The sequence below is a fragment of the Phallusia mammillata genome, chromosome 1 (assembly GCF_965637545.1).
Source record: "Phallusia mammillata chromosome 1, kaPhaMamm4.hap1.1, whole genome shotgun sequence".
NCBI lineage: Eukaryota > Metazoa > Chordata > Ascidiacea > Phlebobranchia > Ascidiidae > Phallusia > Phallusia mammillata.
The window spans coordinates 14,713,629-14,728,236 of NC_137252.1; the positions used below are offsets into that span (position 1 = coordinate 14,713,629).

Sequence of the window (14,608 nt, forward strand, 5' to 3'; positions counted from 1 at the left end):
GATTATTTTTAGGCCTACTAAAACGAAAGATTGTGAATCAGTGTATTAACGCAATATAACTATTCCTTGTTTAACAAACACATCATATGAAATTGAAAAGCGTACGAGGTTCAGCATATACCTTGTGAACATTATGTATCCAGATCACAATTAAAATGGAGCACAATTGTAAAATATAAAAGCAATAGACAAATAGGCACCAAACATATTACACTATCAATAGGTAAAACTGCAAAAAAGCAAGAATGACAGTGGAATCTTATTAAGTATATTTTAAGTAAACAGAAAAGAACTTTGCTATGCAACAAGCACTCAATAGACTTAAAAAGATAACTTTAAACTTGCCATGCAAAGCTCTTGAGAATTTGACACATACGTGCAACAAAAACATGTTTTGTGCAACATTGAGTTGAAGTGTATTTTTTGGTCAGATACTGGATGTCAGTATGGCTGCAATAGAATTTTAAAGATGCAGCAGTTCACAGTAGACCCACAGAAAGCCGTGACTGCAGCATTAAAGGGTGAAAAGAATGTAAAGGAAAAACAGATTAGGACATTTGGCAAGGAGCATGAGGTCAAGTGGTTTCGTCATTTGCTATGGACACCACTTTAAAAAAGTTCACTTAGATTTGGCACTGGCACATGCTTGGTCATTCACCCAGGTGATGTTGCATTGCTTTTAGTTGTAGAGGGTGCAACATTTTTCCAGCTTGACCGTTGAAGAGTATTCTGCATTTTCTGCACTAAATCACTACAGACAAAACATACAGTTATAAACATACAGTTATAAACACCAGTCTTTAAGCAACTAGCTATGTTTCTTTTGTAACCAACTCCATAGAAGTTAATGATTTCTAGTACTGGATCAATTCAGGCTTTTGCAACAAACTTTGGTAATGTCAACGGCTATTTCTAACCATAATTTAGCTAACTCATCAAAGTGTTAAGCTGAGCAAAAGCAAGAGTTCTTGCATTAACAGCCTTAACTAGTCTACCTAATAATACATAAGAAAAAAGGTGCAAAATAAAGTTGTGAAATAAGTATCTTTAACATATCTGTACATTTGCAAGCTTCATTACCTGCATGTGGTAAGTGGTAAAAAGGTTTGACTCAAAGTTAAAACACCCAACTTTCAGTTGGTCAAAACCATAGCTAAATCTGTTCTATTCATGAAACCAGTCTATTCAAAAAATTTCGGCAATTCAACTTTTTTGTGAGCTAGATTTTACAACCAACAAGTTTAAACACCTTTATTTGACTATTGAGGTCTCTACAAAATAACATCTTGGATGTCATCAAAATATTTCAGTCTTTGTGTAGTCTAAACAATATGAAGTATATTTTAGACCATCATAAATGAGTTTGCTTGTGTAAACAATATGCAAATCAGTTTACATTATCCATAGGACTTTTGGCTGTAGTTAAAATATACAGGCAGATCAGTACACCACTAGTTGTTACAAATTTAATTGACTAGCAATACATGTATAACAGTTTACTTACTTGGTATGGTGTGAAACTGTAGCTAATTCTTGAACTTGTTTAATCAGACTGTCATGCTTCTACAAACAAGGCAAATTTATACCACATGATTTTAAGACATGAATTTTCTTGCATGAAATAAGATACTTACCCTTCGTTGATTATTTGCACCTCCCCTGTTAGTATTTGGATTGTGTTCTGGATGTAAGCTTAGAGCATGTAGTCTGCACACAAAATAATATCGATTTACTGTGCCAATTTTTTCAAAAGTGTCGTTACATCTTTTTACACAACTTTCATCTTCTACTAAACAAAAACATGTTAAGTAAAACTGTCTTACAAAGTTTAGCATAAGAGGTAGTTTGGTTTTGAAAATCCACTTAAAGTAACTCAATCCCAATTGGATAACAAACACATCAAAGGTATTAGCAAACCTCAATTGGACATTTGCAATTTTCACCGAACTTAACTTTTAAGTCTAACATTAGAACATATAAACCTACTTTAACTGTTCTACAGTTTCCAGTAGTTGTGTTTGTGAGGATGTACACTTTTCTGTCCACCTTCTAAGATTTGACCAAGTCTCCTTATACTCCATTAAACAACTCTCAGCCACCTGTCTTAGTTCACGTTCATTGGCTACTTGGGCAGACAAGTCCTCTTTTTCTTCTTTAACCTGGTGTAACAACAACATTTGTCATTTTTGACTGCATACCATAAGTTTATTTGTCTTGATTTTCTGGTAACAAAGCACTCCAAAGTATGCAGCAGTCTGACCTCGTTAAGTTTTGACAGTATTATGTGCAAGACAGCAAATGTATATTGATTTATTCTTAACAATGCCTTAAGTCAGGGTTGTGCAACCTTAATTTTGGATGGGCCAAATACAATAAACAATTAGACTACACAATACTTTATTCATGGGACACATTTGACCCCAAAAAGAAATTGCCAAGTTTATAACAAGAGATTGTAAGGGTCCTCACCCTTATGGATATATAAAAGGACACAATAAGGTTGCGAACCACTGCCCCGAAAGAATAAATACAAAAACATCTACTTTTATTGCCATGTTGCCATAAATGAAAAGTAATCAATGATCATGTTGTCATCATATTGTTATCTTACTTTATTAAGATCAGCAATTAGAGATTGCATCTTGGCATTCAAAGTGTCAGCGTAGATGTTTTCTGCAGCATCTGATATGCTTGCTTGAATCTCACTGGAAAGTCTTGAAATGGCTGACACCATCTTTCGACGGGGTCCAAATAAGCTGGTAAGATGTAAACAGCAAATTGTTTTAGAGATATAGATTACATGTTCAAATACAATCTTTACTGGGATCAGCCTTGAACAGTTCATTTCATGCAGCTTAATAATAATGTCACACATATATTTAGATCGCAGTATGCAAGGACAGTAAGAGGCAAAATACCAAATCAAGTCCCAAATATTTTGTGTGGTGAGCTGGTGAGGTATAAAGTGGCAAAATCTAGTCTGTGGTGGTATTTGAACCCTGGAATCAACTATATGCTGGCAGTCAACCATTTAATGACTAGGGTGGTCATAAAATGATTGTTTTTAGTAGGTTAGAATGTGTAGACTTGGATCATATGTAAAATTTAGACCTGGTTTTGGTAAAGACTTGACCAACTTAAAAAACACTACTACTTGCACAAATTAGATTCTACACCATTTGACCTGAACCCTTAAAAGGAATCTACCATAGTCAACCATTGAATGACTAGGGTGGGCATAAAATGTTTGCATTTAGTAGGTTAGAATGTGTAGATCATATGTAAAACTTATACTTGGTTATATTAACAAAACCGTAGATTGGTAAAGACTTATCAACTTTAAAAATACTTTAACACTTCTATCTGTACAAATTGGATTATACATTATTTGACTTACTCAACACCAATTTCTTTTAAATCTGCTTCTGACAATGTTAGAAACACATGAAGGTCGATATCCTGGTCTTTAAACTTAACGTAATGCTTGCTGCAGCCAATTTCCTTTAATAATGATTCCAGGTCCTTAAAACAGTAAGTGGGGTAATTGATTTGTCAAACAAACAACAAAAAGACAACGGAATTTCTGCAAAAAGTATATTACTCATAAACAAATTGCTCCAGAATTTTTTGTGTCATTTTGGTGAAAATAAATAATAGCTTCAAACCCAACCTTTATGTCACAATATAAACACTGTTAAATACATTAAACCAACATTTATATCTCAAGATTCTGTGGTGGGAAATAAAAATCGGAATGTACAGGTTCAGGCTAAATATTTATCAAAGGAACATTCCACTACTTACTTTGGGCCCTTCCCATTTCACAGGCTTTGGCGTCTCAGCGGGAAACGGGTTGTCTTGCATGACTGAAATTGAACAAAATGATTTAACCTGCCACTAGTATAAAATACCTCATCTAATTCACTTACAAAATGGCACAGCTGCATGGGGTTGGGGTTTGCCACTGGGGTCCAACCCAGTCATTTGGGCGAAGGCCATGGGACCATCATGAATGCTAGGTCCTGATCTCCCACAAGGGTTGCCGCCAGGCTTTTGGTTAGAGTTGTTTTGTGTATAGCCTGAGCACAATAAAATTTACAATAGAGTACATTGGTTATACATAAAAGTGATAGTGCTGTAAAATTTGGCACATACATTTTTTTATACATGCCTCTACACAAGGCCTCCAAGAGGCAATAAAAACAATGTAGGCCAACCAAGCACAAATATCCAATATTATGTTGAACAGAAACTGAACTTTGTTATTTAAATCCACAACACAAGTCATTTTTAGCTCAGATTTAAACATGCTTGAAATATTACTTCATTACACAAACAAACACACACACCTTTTTTGGTTCCACTTTGCCTTCTTTTTGGCTTGTATTGTTCAATAGCTCGAACAATGTTAATGTGGCCATATACCTTTGCTAAGGATCGAGCATTGTCACCATTAAAGTCCACCTTGGATATATCCACTCCCTTTAAATATATGGTTAAAAATTGCATTCAACTGTCGTTACAATAGATTAAGAAGTTTCAAGTTTGAAGCCATTGCCAGTGGTTCCCAACCTTTTTTTGTCGCGACCCAAATACTTACCAAAATTTTGTTTTGTGGCTTCTCGCGACACATGGATATGCATTCTTACTATTTGGGTTGTATTTTTGTTTGTAAATCAGGAAAGGTTTTCGAAAATTACTACGCTAGTTTGAAAAATAAAAAACATCAAACAAAAACTAGAAGGGTGGCTTTCTGATATACTTCCATTTTATATATTCTATACGATATTTATCAATTTACTATACACATCATTTGATCTACACATATGATTGTTTTTGTAAACAAAAACTAATGGGTCCCCACGCGCGTGTTTGTGCAGATTTACGGTAAACAAATGTTGCGGTGATTTTTAGATTCTTAAGGACGAATTTTTAAAAAGCATTAACCCAACAATAAAAAAAATTTGTTCGTATTCTTTTTGCACTATTATTGTCATAGAATTACAACTAGAAGAGTGGCTTTCTGATATACTTCCATTTTATATATTCTATACGATATTTACCAATTTACTATACACATCATTTGATCTACACATATGATTGTTTTTGTAAACAAAAACAAATGGGTCCCCACACGCGCGTTTGTGCAGATTTACGGTAAACAAATGTTGCGGTGATTTTTAGATTCTTAAGGACAAATTTTTAGAAAGCATTAACCCAACAAAAAAAATTGTTCGTATTCTTTTTGCACTCTTATTGTCATATAATTACAAAAACATTAAAAAACGTAAGAAATACTTTAATCTAATCTCTTGCTTTGACCCAGATATTGTCGTCCAAGGTCGGATTTTCAACACATTTTTTTTTAGAAAGCTGTAACAGTTGTGTTACAGACACTTTAAATTAAAAAGCAATTTGCTACAAGTGTGTACATAACAAATTGTTTTTCATTTAACTTTGTTTCGCAAAACGAGTACCATTGACCTGTAGTAACCTCTCAGTGTGCACACGCCAAACGACTGTTTGACTTTTGACACCGTTTTCAATAGCACGCCGTCCTTGGTGTTCAACAATACTGTTAAGCCTAATTTATACATGAGTATTGACTCCTAAATTGATTGTCAAAAAAACGCTACGTTATGACGAAAGAAAGGTCTGAACTATGTTTGTAATACCTACTAGTTGACCTTAAGTAACCCGTGATCATGCGGCGGCCAACCTGACAACGAGCATTTAAAAAAACATTTATTTGGCAAAAAAGTCAAGTTAACTTTTTCATCTTTACTTCGATTAACAAAGTTTTGCTTGACATATACAAAACCGAAGCACGGTTATTAGGTTTAAATCACGTCATAGGTGTAAAACCTTCGCCAAAACTAAAAACGTGAGTGATAACTTAATAAAATGACATAGCATTGCTGTGCACAACAGCTGATTTCTAATCACTGAAACGACGTCTCGTAAAACGTCTGTCCGACGTCAAGCTGAGCCCTCCCGCTATCGTAAACCAGTGAGTTACTTTCTTGGTACTTCTGCCTACAGTGTCTTTCTTGACCAAACGAGCGTTAGACACATTTACATTTCGGGGGCCTGTGGGTGAACCGCTGGGTCATTCGGGGTCAAACTTCTAGAGAATCAAGTTCAGATTGATAACTAAGATATGTCCAAATTCGAATAAATTTGAAGCACTTTTTCTTTACCAAACCAGCATTACAAACCAGCGTTAAAAAATGTACGTTTAGGGGGCCTGTGGGTGAACCGCTGGGTCAATCGGGGTCAAACTTCAGGTGGACCAAGTTTGGATTAATATCTAACATGTGTCCAAATTTCAATAAATTTGAAGCACTTTTTCTTGACCAAACCAGCGTTACAAACCAGCGTTAAAAATTTTACGTTTCGGGGGCCTGTGGGTGAACCGCTGGGTAATTTGGGGTCAAACTTCAGGTGGACCAAGTTTGGATTAATATCTAACATATGTCCAAATTTCAATAAATTTCAAGCACTTTTTCTTGACCAAACGGGTCTCACAAGCCAGCGTTAGACAGAAAAAAGAAAAAAGAAAAAAAGAAAAAAAGAAAAAAAGAAAAAAAGAAAAAAAAAATACGGACAAAAACAATATGTGTCCCCTTCAGGGAAGGGGACCCATAAAAACATTAATAAAGAACGAAACAAATACTTTAATTTAATCTCTTGCTTTGACCCAGATATTGTCGTCCAAGGTCGGGTTTTAAACACATTTTTTTCTAGAAAGCTGTAACAGTTGTGTTACAGACACTTTAAATTAAAAAGCAATTTGCTGCAAGTGTACACATAACAAATTGTTTTTTTGATTCCTAAATTGATTGCAAAAAAACGCTACGTTATGACAAAAGAAAGTTCCGAACTGTGTTAGTAATACCTACTAGTTGACCTTAAGTAACCCGTGGTCATGCGTTGGCCGACCTGACAACGAGCATTTAGAAAAACACTTATCTTGCAAAAATGTCAAGTTTATTTTTTCATCTTTATTTTGATTAACAAGTTTTGCTTGACATATACGAAACCGAAGTACGCTTATTAGGTTTAAATCACGTCATAGGTGTGAAACCTTTGCCAAAACTGAAAATGTGAGTGATAACTTAATAAAACGAAATAGCATTGCTGTGCAAAACAGCTCATTTCTGATCACCGAAACGACGTCTCATGAAACGTCTGTCTGACGTCAAGCTGAGCCCTCCTGCTATCGTAAACCATTGAGCTACTCTCTTGGGACTTCTGCCTACAGTGCCTTTCTTGACCAAACGAGCGTTAGACACATTTACGTTTCGGGGGCCTGTGGGTGAACCGCTGGGTAATTCGGGGTCAAACTTCTGGAGGATCAAGTTTGGATTAATAACTAACATATGTCCAAATTTGAATAAATTTGAAGCACTCTTTCTTTACCAAACGAGCGTTACAAACCAGCGTTAAAATTTTACGTTTCGGGGGCCTGTGGGTGAACCGCTGGGTAATTCGGGGTCAAACTTCTGGAGGATCAAGTTTGGATTAATAACTAACATATGTCCGAATTTGAATAAATTTGAAGCACTCTTTTTTCACCAAACGAGCGTTAAAATCCACCGTTTAAGAAAATTATGTTTTGGGGGCCTGTGGGTGAACCGCTGGGTAATTTGGGGTCAAACTTCAGGTGGACCAAGTTTGGATTAATATCTAACATATGTCCAAATTTCAATAAATTTAAAGCACTCCTTCTTGACCAAACCAGCGTTAGACAGAAAAAAGAAAAAAAAAATACGGACAAAAACAATATGTGTCCCCTTCAGGGAAGGGGACCCATAATTATTCGTTTTTCCGCCAACTTTAGAGCTAGTTCAAAGGATTATGAGCCAGACAACGCTTAACAGTGATCTCACACAAACATTATGACGTCACAAACAGAATAATTCACTATCACGCCAAATAGTCATGAAATTGTTATTGGGAAACAATTCATAGCGTTGGGAAATAACAAAATAACGCTTCGAAATGTAGATGCTCTAATTGTCACAAAAACTGGCGACCCAACAGAATTTACAGGCGACCCAACTTTGGGTCGCGACCCATAGGTTGGTAAACACTGCTTTAAGCAGTAGGGCCATTTGGATTGCTGTTAATCAAAACCACATGCTTACATAGCCCAATGAGCATTTAAACGAAACTGCAAGAAACTTTTTAACAATTTAAATAGGGATAAAACGTAACTGAGTGTCATGTGTACCTACAGATCATAAGACAAAACCAGGAGAGATTTTACCTTTTCCAACAGAAGTGTTACTATTAATTCATGTCCAGATGCTGCTGCCTCCATTAATGGTGTTAAGCCTTGAGATGGTTCACTAAAAAAGATTTTGTAATTATTATGTTTTTCTCTACACCTGCACTGTTTCAGTTACATACACCATTTCACAGTTGGCTCCCCATTTTATCAGCAGTTCTGTTGTCCTTTGATGGCCAGCACTGACAGCATGGAACAAAGCACTCCAACCACGCTTGTCTGTTGCTTCCAAATTTACTTGTCTCTACAAGAATATCATATTGAGCATAAGTACTTGATGAGGTACTAATTAGTATAGACATGGCCACTTAACTATTATGTAAATGGCAGCCTCATGCAATATAGTATACCAGAGTGAAATACCTTTAGCATTTAGTATGTATATTTTCTTGCCTCACATTTGTAAAATGTTGGTTTGTATGGAAGTACCAGTATTTGCCAATTTTACTTTTGTACATTTTGTAATTTGGATAATGCTCTTGTACATCTTGTTTTACTCCAGTCACCTAATGCACTAACCTGTAGTAAATGGTGCATAATATTGTCATTGCCACACATTGAAGACAGAATAAGTGATGAATATCCCTGTGGACTTCTTTGGTTGGGATCTGCCCCGCATTCAAGTAGACACTGCACTGTGCAGTCATGTCCCATGTAAGCTGCATACATTAAAGCTGACCACCCACCACGGTTAGTTGTATTCACCCTGATGCTTTTACTGCCAAAAAACAAATATGTTCAAAATCACAAGATTACTACTAGTGTTCATGTGCAAATAGATGTTGCTAAGAGTAAGTTAATGGTTGTAAATAGTGATCACACATAAGAATTAGTCAAATAAATTATTGCACCTGTCCAAAATGTCCTGCACAATTTCCCCTTCACCAATAGATGCTGCTGTGAACAGATCCAATGGTATAGGGTCAAAGTCACCATCTTCATATGACAAGGAACCATCTATTAAGTGCCAAAACAAAATACCCAAAGGTAAATTTATAATCAAACACAACCCATTGAATCAATCCTTTTTTGGTTCTCAGTTCTGTGAAATATATATTGTGGCTATATCATTTATTCAGAATTTCAGTGTTTGGTATTCATAAACTGGTTGACAATATACGTAAAAAGACACAATTTATCAAAAAAACTTAACGAAACTTAGCTGTCAGTAACCTACCTTTACCTACGGTAATGGCTTATGCTTGTAGCGCAACAGGCTTGTATACAAGGTACACATACCTTTATTTTGCTTCAGTCCTTTCCATATGGAAAGGCTCTCACTGAAGATTCCTGATTCATCAAACGTATCACCCATCACCCTTGTTCTGCTAACAATGTAGACCGTCCCCCTTAAAACTTTAGATTTTTGCGCACCGGTCCAAAGATTTTATCACAAATAGACTGTAAAGATAATGATACATTTCTCGTGCAGGTTTACACAAAAGGTGAGATGAGATTACCAGTGTTTCCCATTCCTTTTTAAACGGAATGTCGATTTTAGGCATATAAAAGCGCAAACTTATTCTTCAAATTTGTAGATTACAGTTAGTTTTTTCAAGTAGTTCAGACTACTTGTAAGGACATAAACATTTGTTGCAAACTAAAAATACACGATACATTGCTACATTTAGATTACTAGGTTCGTTTTGCGTTGTTTTTATTGTGTACAACTATTCTCACTGCTCAGTAATAACAAAAAAAATCATTTTTTTATGTCTGCTTAATTTACAAAAAGTAATTAGTTCCTTGTAAATGACATTTTAATACCCGTACTCTCTAGATCAGGGGCGGGCAACATACGGCCCGCGGGCCGGATCCGGCCCGCGACGGGATTTTGACCGGCCCGCAGACAGTTTCCGGGTCATACATGGTAATGTGGCCCGCGGCCACAGTCTGCCGCAATCCCCCACTACTTGCATACTACGTCAAATTATAGTTGTAACGGACAGTAACGCTCCCCAATAGCAAAAAACTTTCCCGCCGTTACTATCTAAGCAAAAAAAAACTATCTAAGTCTGTGGTGTATGCATTAAATTGATGTATGCACTATGTATGGTGACCGGCTATACCTTTTTAATATAACGGTAACGAGCTTTCCCCCAAACTTGTTTCACTTTTACACTTTCTATAGGTCTGCTAGCGCTTCAAAAACTGCGAAGTTTTTGTATCATCCTTAAATTTGATAAATCTAGTGTAAGTTATTAATGTGGAATGTATAGGTTTCTCTTTTGCCGAGTAATGCCCCATTACTTTTAATCAAAATAACAAAAATAGCTATTGTTTGCGCATAATCGTATGATGTTATCTTGTATATGACGTCACAAACTTTGCTTGGTAGCAATTACATTGGGTTTTAACTGTTAACATAAGCATTCGTTGGTGCTGGGTAAATCTAATTGCACGCAAATGCTCAAGAGTCAAGAACTTTAAAAAAAAACGATATAATGGGGGGCGATATTGAGTCAGTGCCCTAGCAAGGGGGCGATTTCGCTAAAATGGTTGAAGACCACTGGTTTAGGTGGTCAAAAATCCGTTTTAAATCACTGGATAAATACGCGATTAATGTATCGATTCCGGAATCCGGCCCGCCAAGTACTTTATTTTCCCATATCAGTCCCGCCGACTGGAGAAGTTGCCCGCTCCTGCTCTAGATGGAAGCACTGTTACTGGTCATGCAATAAGTGTAGCGATGCGTGATACTTTGTTGTTGCCATAGACGCACTGAACCGGAGCCAATTCAAGTGGGATTATCCCTTTTGGAAATGTGTCCTGGTCTCCTGGATGAACTATTTTGAAATGTTTTGCTGATTTTGTTTTAGATTCAGCCGTGAGCATGGATTTCCTACCAACTAATGTCTGTATGATCAAATTGATTTTCTAAATTGATCTGTTGCAAATATGTAAGAAGTCTAAGAAGTGCAGCTTTAGAAATACTCCCACATGACTTCATTTGTTGTTGTGGTTCGCTCTTAAAATCAGTGTGCGGATAAATGTGCAGAATGGGTGAAAGCAACATTTATGCTCAAATCTTTGAAGTTCTGGAAGTTTTAAAAACTGCTTTAAGCTCATGGAAATCAGACATATTTGATGTTAAAGAAGAAAAAGGTGTTTACCAATTGCCAAACAATTTTGTTGAAACAATTTTATTGATGACTGACCAATGTCGTAATCTTGAAATACTGGTTTTGCAGGTAAAACATGATTGTGTGTGTTTATATAACAAAAATGTGTTTGCTGTTTGCATTCGACATTTAAGTAATGTCAACCACTTACAATGAATTTGCATTTTTAGTTGGAAGAAAAAATGACACACTATGAAAAAGCATTTAAGCAACTACAGAATGAAAAGCAAGAGCTTAATGAAGAGTTGGCAAACATCCAAGAGAAATATATTCAAACACAGTCCCAACTCAAGATGGATAACCCAGAAAATGAAACACAAAGGTAAAATTTACTCACAATTTCAAATGAAATTTTTCTGCAATTGGACATGTATTTAATTTAGGTTTGAAGCTCTTCATGATGAAATTAAAAGTCTGAAAGTTACCCTTGGTGAACTCACAAAAGAAAATACTTCTATAAATTGTAAGTTAAAGGAGTCATGTAATGAACTACAACAGGCAAAAGAAGAACTGTTTAAATTGCAAGAAGTGAAATGTGACCTACAAATAACAATTGCTGAAAGTGACATCTTCAGTCAAGCTCTACAAGAACATATAGATGAGCTAGAAGTATGTATGAGCAGTGTTTTTTCAAGGTGTTTTGTTTTTCTCCAGCGGTTTCCCAAAATTTGGACTTGCAAGCAAATAAGCAAATATGGCTATTTTTTGGTACTGAAATGAAACACTTGTGTCTCTTAAAACTACTTAGCGGTCACCCAAACCAAACCTTAAAAAAACCTGTGTATGAGTACCCAAGCAAACAATATTTATCCTAGTGGCCATTACAAATTTTGATTAACCTATTTAAATGAGTGGGATATTGAAGTTTCACAACAGGCTGAACAAAAAATGTATTTAACTGTTCCCTAAAAGTGAAAGCAAACTATTTGTTTATTTTAGCTTGTATGTTTCTAAAGTGTTGTAAAAGAGTTACCCGCACCAACCTAATAACATTCTTTTGAAAACATCCACTTAAATAGCTAAGCTACTTAAGTAGCTAACCTCGTGGCCCCCTTCAAGTTGCCATGTATGACCTGTGGCCCCCTTAAAATGTAGATAGCAAATCTCGCGTTGGAATGCGGTATTAATTTTGGCCCTAAACAGGTCTAATAGAGTAAATGAGCATGATAAACCTCACTATAAACAAATAGTATGTGAAATAGTCGATTAAATTCGGGAATAAAGTTAAAGTGAAAATGACTTTTAGTGGGTGTTTCTTGTGAATCTACGCCTGTGGGGCCCCCCGGAACACAGCTCGTGGCTCCCCTGGGAGGGTATGGGCCCTGGTTGGGAACCACTGTCTTAGACTTTCTCCTCGAACGCTGATAAATTTGTCATGGTCACAAACTAAAGTATTTATTCATTTTTTTTGTACTGTACTTTTTGTCCATACTAATATTGGTATTATGTTTTGATTTTTTAAGGAGTTAAAGCTGTGTTGTTTAAAACTTACTATTCCATTTATTAATAGGAAATATAGTCTTTTGCGAAACAAGTTTACTTACATTAAACATATAAGTGGCTGTTAATATTGTTGTGTAGGAAATTTGTGCCACAATGAGATCACAGAGGGATGAGCAAATCAATTACTTCACTCAAAGGGAATCATCCATGAAACTAAACTATGAGCATCAACAAAGTCAACTATTAAAAGAAAAATCAGAGATTACAGCCCAATTAGTGCAGCTGCAAACTGAACATCTGATGAACAAGTATTTACTTTTTTTTTACTATTACTCCATAACAACATTTTACTTATTACTCCATAATGTTTTTTATCAATATATGTTTTACAGAGATGAACTTGATCATCTTACTGATGCAAGAAACAAATGGATTTGTCAGAAAAATGATCTGAACAATACAATCCAAGAGTTTGAAATCAAGGTTCGGGAGTTACAAAAGGAAGTGCAACACCAAAAGAACTGTGCCTCAAAAATGCAAGTTTACATGGACATTTTGGAACAATAAAAAATAGTGCACTTGTTTTTTAGTTTGGAAGTTTTATCATTCGCATTCATGTGCAAGAATGGGAATGATAAAAATAGTGTTAAACTCTGGTTGTGGAATGACTTACTAAAATTATATTGTTTAATTGACTTTGTTTTTTATTATAATGAAAAAATACTACATAGTCATAAATTCATCTGGTTTTTCAGAAACAAGGATACTTTATCTGCTAGTCTTAGCCAAATGAAGATTGCTGCAAAAAAAGAAAATCAATCCCTGAATAAAGTTCCTAAAAATGTCAAAAAAATTATTGATGATTACTTGGAAACGCGGGGAGAAATTATAACTTCAGTTAACAGCAGACAGGTTGCTGATTTAAAAAAACAGGTTGGTCTAAAAAATATACCTGACGTTTTAAAAAACTATAGTACATAAACTTTACCATATTTTGTCTAAGGTAACAATACAGTACATTTGCTTCATAAAAATAACGGATATTCCTATTTAGTTACTGGATGTAAAACAGCATCTTCAAAAAGAAAAGGAAGAAAACACAATGAGACAGTATGAAATTACCAAACTTTCTTACAAACTAGATAACGCAAAGCGAAAAGCGGCAGCGGGAATGCAAGCATCGCTGAACTCAAGTCGTAGTTTGATACAACGAACAAATTTACAAACTAATAGTGAAACAGTAGATGACATATTTTCAAACTATGACTATTCACATGATTTGCAATCATTTGATGGAGAATTGCCAGTATCAAGTGAATCTAGTGCCTTTGAACTATCCAGCAAGTCTTTTGACCAAGTCTTACAAGCTGACAGAGCTGCTGTTGAAAAGCTGCAAAACCTTTCAATCATTTAGTTTTACTTGCCACATACCTTGCAATTTAATTTGTATTTTTTTTTGTTCCACTGCCAAATGAGTTTATAAAAATTCACAAAATGCAATTTTAGTATGTCTTGTTTCAGTGTTCAGCATTAACTGCCTGATTTTGTTTGTTATGCAAGAAGTTTCTTTGTAGAGTTTGTAGTTTGGGACTAAAACAGAGTTACTTGCTTTTGGGAGGATTTGTTGTTTTAGGAGAATTTGAGGTATTATTTAGTGGACTGCCCTTCGGAAAAAAAATGTGCTTGCGAATCTTACAATGGGTATGGTCAGGCATCACAATGCGCGCCGGGCATTTGGGTGCAACAGGAG

General features: G+C 35.6%; 2 protein-coding genes across 2 annotated transcripts; one reads left to right on the forward strand and one right to left on the reverse strand.

The window, feature by feature from the left end:
- Positions 1 to 28: 28 nt before the first annotated feature.
- Positions 29 to 9,760, reverse strand: LOC145227532 (ankyrin repeat and SAM domain-containing protein 3-like). Its single transcript, XM_080092376.1, has 14 exons — positions 9,533 to 9,760; positions 9,145 to 9,250; positions 8,813 to 9,011; positions 8,416 to 8,537; positions 8,273 to 8,354; positions 4,350 to 4,482; positions 3,930 to 4,079; positions 3,805 to 3,866; positions 3,398 to 3,522; positions 2,612 to 2,756; positions 1,987 to 2,159; positions 1,635 to 1,707; positions 1,505 to 1,563; positions 29 to 751 (listed from the first exon to the last, which is right to left on the reverse strand). Exons 1-14 carry the CDS (start codon positions 9,606 to 9,608, stop codon positions 655 to 657), a joined length of 1,602 nt encoding a protein of 533 aa, XP_079948502.1. The 5' UTR covers positions 9,609 to 9,760; the 3' UTR covers positions 29 to 654.
- Positions 9,215 to 14,421, forward strand: LOC145227539 (uncharacterized). Its single transcript, XM_080092388.1, has 8 exons — positions 9,215 to 9,280; positions 11,113 to 11,484; positions 11,586 to 11,737; positions 11,799 to 12,024; positions 12,997 to 13,166; positions 13,251 to 13,394; positions 13,614 to 13,791; positions 13,913 to 14,421. The coding sequence occupies exons 2-8, from the start codon at positions 11,284 to 11,286 to the stop codon at positions 14,270 to 14,272; spliced, it is 1,431 nt and encodes a 476-aa protein (XP_079948514.1). The 5' UTR covers positions 9,215 to 9,280; positions 11,113 to 11,283; the 3' UTR covers positions 14,273 to 14,421.
- Positions 14,422 to 14,608: the final 187 nt, after the last annotated feature.

What these genes read in the sequence shown, in the direction of transcription:
- LOC145227532 (XM_080092376.1), bottom strand. Translation starts at nt 9,608, where the DNA reads ATGGGTGATACGTTTGATGAATCAGGAATCTTCAGTGAGAGCCTTTCC. An exon ending in TAACACTTCTGTTGGAAAAG is followed by an intron (nt 4,483 to 8,272) that starts GTAAAATCTCTC and finishes ATATATTTAAAG; the next exon opens with GGAGTGGATATATCCAAGGT. An exon ending in ACAGTTTCACACCATACCAA is followed by an intron (nt 752 to 1,504) that starts GTAAGTAAACTG and finishes TTTTGTCTGTAG; the next exon opens with TGATTTAGTGCAGAAAATGC.
- LOC145227539 (XM_080092388.1), top strand. Translation starts at nt 11,284, where the DNA reads ATGTGCAGAATGGGTGAAAGCAACATTTATGCTCAAATCTTTGAAGTT. An exon ending in AACATATAGATGAGCTAGAA is followed by an intron (nt 12,025 to 12,996) that starts GTATGTATGAGC and finishes ATTGTTGTGTAG; the next exon opens with GAAATTTGTGCCACAATGAG. An exon ending in AAGAACTGTGCCTCAAAAAT is followed by an intron (nt 13,395 to 13,613) that starts GCAAGTTTACAT and finishes CTGGTTTTTCAG; the next exon opens with AAACAAGGATACTTTATCTG.